The sequence below is a fragment of the Pygoscelis adeliae genome, unplaced genomic scaffold (assembly GCF_000699105.1).
Source record: "Pygoscelis adeliae isolate BGI_AS28 unplaced genomic scaffold, ASM69910v1 Scaffold294, whole genome shotgun sequence".
NCBI lineage: Eukaryota > Metazoa > Chordata > Aves > Sphenisciformes > Spheniscidae > Pygoscelis > Pygoscelis adeliae.
This window is the reverse complement of record NW_008824722.1, coordinates 857,352-867,201: the sequence shown is the minus strand read 5'-3', so window position 1 is coordinate 867,201 and position 9,850 is coordinate 857,352. Positions and strand designations below refer to the sequence as shown.

The 9,850-nt window shown below is 49.6% G+C and overlaps 2 protein-coding genes across 4 annotated transcripts in view; one reads left to right on the top strand and one right to left on the bottom strand.

The window, feature by feature from the left end:
- The window catches only part of DPCD (deleted in primary ciliary dyskinesia homolog (mouse)), an 8,683-nt gene extending 8,357 nt beyond the window's left edge, over positions 1-326 (bottom strand). The window contains exon 1 of the mRNA XM_009323285.1: positions 320-326. Within this exon, the coding sequence (XP_009321560.1) occupies positions 320-326 (7 nt within the window). The remainder of the gene's footprint in view (positions 1-319) is intronic.
- Positions 327-1,345: 1,019 nt separating this feature from the next.
- The window catches only part of POLL (polymerase (DNA directed), lambda), a 10,369-nt gene continuing 1,864 nt past the window's right edge, over positions 1,346-9,850 (top strand). Inside the window, exons 1-6 of one of the 3 annotated variants that reach the window (XM_009323240.1) lie at positions 1,346-1,460; positions 1,744-2,038; positions 2,707-2,875; positions 6,007-6,330; positions 6,942-7,115; positions 8,082-8,210. In XM_009323240.1, coding sequence (XP_009321515.1) covers positions 1,346-1,460; positions 1,744-2,038; positions 2,707-2,875; positions 6,007-6,330; positions 6,942-7,115; positions 8,082-8,210 — 1,206 coding nt within the window. Of the gene's footprint in view, positions 1,461-1,740; positions 2,039-2,688; positions 2,876-6,006; positions 6,331-6,941; positions 7,116-8,081; positions 8,211-9,850 lie in introns of all 3 variants that reach the window. The other 2 variants (XM_009323239.1, XM_009323238.1) reach the window with 2 other exon arrangements.

Sequence of the window (9,850 nt, the reverse complement as noted above, 5' to 3'; positions counted from 1 at the left end):
CGCCCCCGGGGAAGCCCTCGCGCCCCGTCTGGTTTGGGGGGCCCTTCCCCTCCTCGGGGCTGGGGGCGGGGGGAGCTCCGGCTGTTCCCCCGTTGGTGTGGGGGTCATGGCCCTCTCGCCGCCCCTCCTCAGGCCGGGGCGCGGGGGGGCTCCCATCTTCCTCCCCTGGTCCTCGGCCCCCCCCGGTCTCGGGCCCAGCCGCGAGGTTTTGGGGGAATTGTTTGTTTCCTGCCCCCGAGGTTTTGGGTCCTGGGGTGAGACGGGTTGGTGGCATTGAAGCCTTCACGGCCTGAGGATGCTGGCAAGGCAAGGCCGGTACCTGGCATGCGTGTTTTGTCTTAGGTGAGTTAAAATGCTGTCTGGAAAAACAGTCCTCCAAGCCCTGAAAAGGACTTGGGCACCTAGAAGCTTGGGGTCTTTTGGTGTGGTTTTTTTTCTTTGTCTAATAGAAAGTATTACTGTTTTCAGAGGGCTTTTTTGGTCAAAATGTCCTGAAAACAGAAACGTTTCTGTGAAGCTGAGTCTTAGAAATGTAGCAGATTTTCTTCTCCGCTGAAGCTGAACTCTTCCTCGCAGAAGCAAGGGCTTGAGTCCAGCTCTGGGTTGGTCTTCCAGAGGATTGTGTTTAATGCTCAGATGAGAAGGTGACCGTAGGGAGAAGAGACGGCCAGGTGGGACCGTTTTCAGCTCTTCCAGGGTTAACGTGATAGGTTTGTGCTGACTTGTGCGTGAGAAACCTCTAAGCAAAACACAAAGTGCTGTGTTGGTAAAGCTAGTTGTACCTGTATTGAACTTGGCTAGTTAATCTTTACTAATTTGCTATTTCCAGCTGAAGCCAGGTTGGGGGTTTTCCTCCTGTGGCTGTATGAAACACTCAGTGTCAATCAGCTGCTTTATCCCTTCTCATGGGTGACTGGCTTTCAGCTCTGGCAGGAGAGGCGTTTCCCTCTTGGGAATGTGCTTAAGAAATATCTGGGAAATAAAGTTGCTTCTGCTGGCTGGGCAGGAAGGAGCTCCAAAATGTTAAAGTAGTTGAATACTTTCTATCATAAGAACTCAGCTTTAGTAGTTTCTAAGATATTCAAGCAGGGTCTTCTTAAGTGGCTTTTTGGTGGTTTCTAACTTTGATTTTTCTGATCTTGTGGGCTGCAATTCTTGTTTCCAGGTACCTCCCTCAAGGCGAGTGTTTTTGGAAGGCAACAACAAAAAAATAACTCCAAACCAACAGATACAATGAGCAAAATGAGTGAATCTTAAGTTTTTGTGATTACATGACAATGTTCTAAGCACCCTCCCTCTTTCTTATTGGTATTCAGCAATTGCAGCTAAGCTTCCCACCAGGCCTATGGAGCCACGAGGGATTGTCAAAGCCTTTCCCAAGAGGAGGAAGGTGAGGGATGACTCAGGGAAAAGCATCCCTCCAAAGATCCCAAAAGAGGAAGGAACAGAGATACCTGAGGGTAAGTCCTGCATGCCCATGATTTGGAATATAATACTCCTACCACAGCTTGTTAACTGGAGGTGCTGTTCCTCCAAAGGCTTTTTCTGGCCCCTGAGTGTGTTTTCTGTAGAGATCATGGCCAGCTTGCTTTGGTATGTCCAGCTGGTGCCCCCCAAAGACTGCCTGCCACTGTTGGTGCCATCAAGTCCTATGTGGGATATGTAGCAAGATATGTAGCCTCGTTGGTTTGGGACACTGTTTCGCTTGTCACTGAGCTCCTGCCCCTGTGTTTTCCTCAGCAGAGTGGCTGAAACCAGTCACCGCCTTTGTGTTGCAAGCTGGCATCGGCCAAGCCAGGGTGGAGATCTTCCATAAGCAGATTGTCCAGAATGGGGGTGTTGTACACAACCAGCTCTCCTCGGAGGTGACGCATGTCATTGTGGCTGAAGACATGGACTGTGATCGGGCCTTTCGGCTCCTTAAATTAACCAGGCTACCTTCAGGGTTGCAGCTAGTGAAGGCATCCTGGCTAAGTGCTTGCATTAGAGACCAGAAGCTGCTGAGTACCGCTGGCTACCGTGTCTTTATCCCTTACAGGTATGCAAATGCCACGCTGTCAGTCCTCCCTACAGCGCTTCTATCCTAAACTGAACAGCACTAAAATTTCACCTCTGCTTAAAATCTCGGACTGCAACTCCTTGCAGCTCCTGTGGGCATGACTCAGAGTCTCTTTTCCCCATACAGACTGCGAAATTTAGTGATTTTGTGACCGGTTGCCATTCTGTGGAGTAGCAAAACATGGAGTAGAGCCCAGAAGTGCTAACAGGAGTCCTGTCATTTGCTACAGGTGCTAAAGGCACCTCTTCCTAATCCATCAGTGATAAGGAGATTGCTTTTAAAAATGCTGAGGATTAAATGCTGTTTCTTACTTATTGCAGACGAAAAGTAGAGAGAATTGACAACTAGGCACAAGAGGAAATAAGGAATGGAGCAGCAGGCAGCCACAGGTTAGGATCAAAATGTTTTGGCAAACTTTTGGAGAAAGAGTCTAAGAGTGAGGTAGATAGAAGTGAAAGTTGCAGGTCAGCGAGGTGGATGGAAACTGGGGAATCGAGCCAAACCCAGAGTAATTAATCTGTGATCTGAGAGAGTACAATTCATATGGGTTGTTTGCTCCATCCCAAAACATGCAGAAGGATTTCTCAGTCAAACTTCTGGGGGCTGAGAAGTCCTCCTCCTATACTAAGGCGTTGGATCCATGGCAGGTACCTGGAGGAGGGAGAACTACAGAAAGAGCAGCAGCAGCAGGTCCTGGGCAGTGAAGAGATCCAGCCCTCAGCAGAGGAGGGAGCAGTGAAACCAAATACTGAAGCACAGGTGGAGGATTCCTCGCAGCAAGGCCTGGGCACCCTTGGACAGCAGCAGCTGGCTGAGGTGAGGCTTCCCGCACAGGCCCTTCTCCTTTTTTACAGATCCCGCATGCTGCTTTTCCTGGCTAAGAGTATCCCTGCAGGGATACAATGCCAGATTTTCTCAGCAAAGGGAAGGCATTTGGATGTTTCTGTGGGTTGGTGCTGGCAGACTCAGGCTGTGGACATGGTTACTGCTTCTCTTTGTCCCTTTTAGGTGTTAAAAGTAGAAACAACACCCCTTAAATTCCTGTCCCCATCAGAACATTTCCAGCTGAAGCAGTCTTGGTGCTCTGATCAGGCCAAGGCTCACGCTGGTGATCATGTTTCCCCTGTGTCCTTTTGAGGAATATTCCCTGGCTGAGAGTATCTCCCTTTCAGGAAGCTGTCTCTGATATTTCACCCCGTGTTCCTGCCTGAGCCATACTGACCCATTCTCCACTCCTTGGCAAGCACCCTGTTCAGACACATGTGCAGTGGATCAGGTTGCCACTTGAACGATTGTGGTGGTGTGCTTAAAATATCTGTGCTGGGTTATTAGTGGCCTCTGCTGTGAGTCAGCTTCTCCGACCTGCTGTTAGCTTTCTTTCCTTCCTCTGTATTTTTGCTCAAGTTTGCTGAATTCTTTTTGGGCATTGGCATCATCCAAATCTATCTGTAGCAAAGTTACCTCAGACCTCTTAGAGCAGCAGCTGCCTTATAATGCTGGCATCTGTTTTCTAACACAGTTCCAAATTTTGTTTCACAAAACCCTGTAGTTACTCCCTAACTGGCAGCCCACTGGGGGCTCCTTTGTTTTAGGCTTTCTCTTGAATATGTGTAGGGGGGCATCTTTTCTCCCCAGACTTACTATCCAGTGTGCTATAGGCAGAGTTGGCTGCTGCTTAACTGCATCACCTTTGCAGTTACCCCATCTTTGCTGTTTCTTGTAACTCTAATTTAGTGGCAATCGTTACTAACAAATCTCACACTTAATGGGAGAAAGGATCTTTTGTACTGTTACGGATCCTGTGGTATCTGCCCTGCTTTCTGCTCACATTTACTCTGGGTGGTCAGACAGCTGCTAGAGTCTGAAGCCTTATTGCCTTTTTTTCTTTTAAATCCTCTCAAGCAATATTTCCTCTTAGTCTGTGCACAAAAGCAATATTTGTAGACACTTCAGTAAAATCCCTTGTCCCAAGCTTAGGACTATGTGAGTCTGGGGAGGAGAAGAGAACCCACAGGATATGCTTTAAAGACGGTACCAACCAGTTTTAAGACCCAGCTACAACAGTAAAGCTGAAGCTGAAATCTCAGCTTAGAAGTAGCCTCTGTTTAAGCACAGAGTCTTTTCTAGCTTGGGTGGATGTTTTTTCTCTAGGAGATGATGAGTGTGCCAGTGTCTCATACTGAACAGGGGCTGCTCTGGGAGTTCTGCGTTTGGATGTAAACTCCTGTGAGGAAACCCTGTTACCAGTCAGACTGTAGCAACCACTGTGTGACTGGCATCTGGATGCAGTAGTTTTCTGCAAGGCAGCCTTTGCAAGCAGTGCCAGTTATTCACTGGCTGAACCCTGGGGCTGTTACCCCCGCCTGCCTGCCTCCCTCTCAAGTGGCGTATTGCCTCAGCTACTGGGCTTCGGCCGCTATCCTGGCTCATGTGCTGTGCTCCAGACAAACCGTGCACATCCCAGTCTCATCTACCTCTAGCAAATGAGCTGCTGTAGGATCCGAGGGTATCTTAGAAGCTCACGGGACTAGTTGGTTTTGCACGTATGGTTGTAAAGAGTCCATCAGCTTTGTTGGTGAAGCATAGAGAGTCAGGGGTTTATGTGCCATTTCACCTATGTGACACTGCTGGCTGAGAGGATGGGAATTGTATGCTCCAGCTGCAGAGTTGTTCTCCAAGCACAACGCAAACATGTTTCTTAAATGTTTTTAAGGGGCTTACTAACCAATCTGAACACTCTGAGGCTTTGCTGCCCTTAGAGGGAACAGTGTCTTAAGGGAGTTACATTTCAAGGTGAATAAAACTGCTGTAGTCTATCAGTCAGTCAGTCTGACCCAGTTTTCAGAGTTATAAAACAAGATTATGAAAGGGAAACATTCTGCCTCTTCTGCCTGAAGACTTCAGCTGTGTATCTTGCAGGAATTGTGTCTCCAGACCTCCCTAGGCAGGAGAACCAGAGGTTGTGAGGATATGCCTCTGGCTTAGTTAGACTGCCGCTCTGCAGAAACTCATAACGGGACTTTCGTGCCACATGTAACTGCTGGACTGATCCCAAACAGCCCTGTGCCATTCAGGGTTACTTCTGCAATACAGGAGCTCTTGGATCTTCATGGACTCCTGTGTTTTTACATCAGGAGAGAGGAGGACCCCAGTGAGCAAAGCAGTCTACAAAGCAGTCTGTGTAGCTTCCCACTTCTATCCCCTTTTGTTCATTACCTGAAGCCAAGGCTCATTGTTTCTTAAGTCCACACAGAGGCATCCTAATGCTGAGGGTATCAGCAAATGTATACATTGGTTCTTTCTTCTGTCACTGAGGAATGTGGAGTCCTTTGTGTCATTCCCTCCTCCCCCTTTTCTCTTGCAGATAGCCATGGGAAAAATGGGGGGGTTGTAATTTACTACCCTGTTAAGATTTTGTGTCTGTAACGTGAAAACAGAGTTCAGTGCGTATCTCCTGTGATCTGCATCATGGGGTGGAAGGTGCAGAGTCTGAATGTGAGAGATGTGTCTATGCAGCCACCAGACCAGTGAAAGGTTTCCTAGTGGAAGGAGGGAGTCAGGATCTCACCCAGCCAGGGATTTCAGCATTGTCATACCATGCTGCTGGCAGCAGTTGCTCACTTAACCAGTGTCTTACCTCAGTTAGGTCTCAGGGGCTCAGCTGTAGGAGCTGCGTGTGTGCTTGGATCACAGGTGGACAGCAGTCTCTATTCTCCTGTGCTTTGTGAGATGTGCATGTAGCTTCAGGGGTGCATGTGTAGCTTGGGCATGAAGAGCTATGGTGTGCATATAACCAACCACTTCTAGAGATGGCAATTTGAGCACTGCATGCCCTGGAGGTTGGTTACTGCTCTGACTTCCTACTCTCGGGAGCAGCCTGTGCCAAGGGGACATATGTGAGGCATGCACTTATTCTCACATGGCTGCTTTTCTACCTCTCCCTAAAGAAAGTCTCTGATGATGAAGACAGTGAAGAAGAAGATGCTAGTGTCACCCAGGGAGATCTGGAAGCATTGATTTCTGGCCACTACCCTGTGAAATCGTCAGAGGAGACCAGTGACAGCTCTTCTGCGGTGGCCCAACCTGCCAGCAAGTGGGTTTGTGCCCATTCTTCCAACAGCAAGAAGGAGAATCACAACCAGTGCATCACAGAGAAGCTGGAAGTGCTGGCAAAGGCCTATTCTGTCCAGGGGGACAAGTGGAGAGCTCTGGGCTACTCCAAAGCCATCAATGCACTCAAGAGCTACCACAAACCAGTCACCTCCTACCAGGTAAAGCACCTTCCCAGGGTGGTGGACCAGGGAGAGAGACCCAGCATCCTAGCTCTGTTATGAACCAGATTCCTTTCTCTTTCTGTATGTGGAAGAGCTTATCTTCAGGCCTTGGCAGTTCCCTCCTGTGGGAGTGTTTTGATGGAAGTTCTGTAGCAAGTGCGAGTTGTATTTATTGACCACCGGCAGTGTTTTCAGATGAGCAGAAAAGGGGAGTCTGAGTCTTTTTGGGCCAGATCTGAGCACCCATGAGATAAATGCCTTCTCCAGGCTCAATGCAGGGACATTTTCACCTTCCTCTTAGGCGTCAGCAACTGCCACCATTGGAGATAATATATAAAACTAACTGGATCTAGGCCTGATTGGCTGTGACAGTCCACCGTTCAATGTGTTAGTGTTTCAGTCCTGTTCTGCATGCTTGTTCTTTTCCACTTGGCATTGAATCGATGTAGCCTATGTAAGCCTGGCCTAGAGAAGAGAGTGGCAGTCAGAACTAGTCCTGCCACTTACCAGTTATTGATCAAATGGCTAACCAGGCTCTGAGTGGGTAGCAGCTCCCCAGCTTGTCTGTAGCCTTCACTTTTCCAGCAGGGGCTCTGTTTTCTTGCTAGGAAGCCTGTAAAATCCCTGGGATTGGGAAGCGAATGGCAGAGAAGATCCTGGAGATCTTGGAGAGTGGACACCTGCGCAAGCTGGATCACATCAGTGAGAGTGTGCCTGTGCTGGAGTTGTTTTCCAACATCTGGGGAGCAGGGGTCAAGACAGCTCAGATGTGGTACCAGCAGGTAAGTTTAGTGCCTTACACAAGAGGTTCTCAGACTAGGGTTTGAAGACTGTTTCTGAGTGCAGGAGAATTACTTTCACAAATAGTTTCCAATTGCCAATATGCACAGATGGGATCTGAGTCTGGTGTTATGGGAGGAGCTGTGAGGCTGGGTCCCATTGTGGGCGTGTTTGGGGAGAATGGAGTGCACCCGGCTGAGACTTGGGTTTGGGTGGAGGATAGGCAACAGAGACATGCAATAGGAGCAGTGGGGGACACACTGCCTCTTCCATTAGCATCGCTGCTTGGAGCTCATCTCGCACTGCTCACTGCAGTGACACTGCTAAGAGCCAGGCTTGAGCCAGGACATCTTGGCCATGAAAGCTCCTGATCCAGTTGCTGGCCTGTTGGCCAGGCTGGCTCCTGTAGCTGTCAGAGCAGCCGTCTACCTTGTCTGGCAGTTGTAAAAGTGAGGTTAAAGTCATGGTGCCAACATGAGCAACCCAGGCCACTGGGTGGGTTCCTTCTTTAAAAACAATGTGATTGCTGAGCACAGAGCTAATGAAGCCTGGTTTCCTGTAGTGTTTGGTTTGTGACTGGATTCTTTGCTGTCTTGAAAATATGGTTGTGTTCACACTGTAGGCTTTCCCTCATTGGGATATTCCAGGTGTTGTTCCTTTCCCTGCATCACTTGTTTTCCTTCAAGCTGTAGGAACACAGTGCTTTAAGAACAGGAGCCTTCCGTCAGTTTTAGTTAAGATTCAAAGTCATTGTGGGGTGGAGATTAGAGGTGTGTGTGGGTAGTGGGATTGCCTAAGTCCCTTCTTTTAGGAACCAGGCCCTAAGTGATCTCTACATGTGATCTCAGAAGCTGTAACTGGCTTGGACTTGAGACAGGTTAAATACAATCTCCCCAAATCTTGGTTGAAGGTATCTACAGAGCAAAGTCTTGGTAGATGTTTGAATATCATCACATGGTCTGCACTAGGGTTTCCGCACACTGGATGATATCCGCACCAAGGCAACTCTCACCAGCCAGCAAGCTGTGGGGCTGAAGCACTACACAGATTTCCTGGAGCGCATGCCTCGGGAGGAAGCTGCAGAAATAGAACAGACCGTGAGTAGCTTGGCCCCGGGCCCTCAGAGTGGAGTACTTGCTTGGGACCTGACAGGAGGGTGCATGCTGTGGAAGTGTCCCTCACTGTTACAGCTGAGCTCTTCAGACTCTCCTCTGAGCAGGGTCGGTGCTTGGGGGACCCTTTTTGGGCATGGGCACACAAGGCACCTACTTTGCCCCGTAGGAAGGTTCAGTTTGAGTGCCTGGCAAGGAGGAGGGTACTTCACAGGTGTCAGTTCTACACGCTGCTTTGAAAAAGGCTGCGTGTGGTATGGTGGGATGAGCAGGTTTCCAGCTCCTCTTTCCTGCCTCTTGTCTTCTCTGAGATGTCTGCTTTCAGCCGAGGCCCCTGAGCTGTCTCCCTGGTGCTGCTTCTCCAAAGGAAGCTGTGAGCACCCTGTGAGCTGGTTGTCGGTGGGGAGACCGAGCATGGATATCCTTGCTGAAAGCAAAGAGGATTCAAGTTGCAGATGGATGCTGCTTGCTCTACTATGCCATGGCACTCCAGGATTATGGGGTGCTAAGCCAGTGTACCCTAATGTGAGCAGAGAGCTTGAGGGACACACTGTCATTGCTACCCCTGTGCTCTCTGATCACCATGGAAGCAGCAGCCAGCGTGACCCTGTCACTCGGCCACAGGGCCTGGCCATGAAGAATACACTCCTGCCAGGCTCCTGCTGGGATGTCAGTCCCGTGTGCCGGATTAGCCATTTTGGTGGTGAGTGGTCCCTTTCCCAGGCAGGCTGGGTGGAGGAGCTGGCTCTTGGGGGTGGGTCTATTGTTATCTTGATGGGATTACTGCGCTCCCCTCCATACACACGCACACACCTCTGATCCAGGCCCAGGAGAGAGAATGAGGGATTAGTCACTGTCTGTGCTGCCTGTCACAGTGAGATCTGAGGAGCTTTTAGGCTCTCGGGTGGGGCTGGGAGTTTTCTAGAAATCTTCATTTAAAGTCAGAAGGGGGGCAAGGACACCAGAGGAGGGCTTGCTCCGCATGAGAAAGGCTTGTGGCTTCTTGGAGCACCTCTGGGGCAAAGGTTAATGGGTTTATCTCTTGCTAATGAAGGATGATCCCCAAGAGTGACAAGGGTCTGTGGGCATGGACATTGCGTTCCTGAACCCCAGCCTCTGTGATGGCCTCGTCACTGGGAATTGCTGAGCCCCTAATTATTTGCTGCCAGCAGGATGATTGGCATAATCAGACCAAGAATACTTTACTCCTGTCCAAGGACCTAGGAGCCTTTCTTAAGCATTTAATGAATGAAGCCATCAGAATTAGCCCCGTCTGCACAAAACGGGAGCTGGGGTCCAGCCTGGAGATGGCTGCATTAGGGGAAGTTCTGATTATATGTGTCTGATTGCTGGCAGCAGCATGTTGGCATCTGTTCGGTCTAAAATGCTGGGACATTTGTGGTTTTTCTGGGTCACGAAGCCCATCTCTCCTGTGAAGGCAGGGCTCCTGGCAGGAGTGGATTCCAGGGGACACTTGCAGATTTTCTGCTGTCTTGGGTCCTGCTGGGGAGACTCTCCATGAGCCCATCTCTGCTTCTGAAACAGAACCTGTTACCATCTTGTGTTGAACTGATTCTCTTTGTGGACAGAGCTGGTGAGCTTTGCCCTCCTAGCCAAAAGGAGAG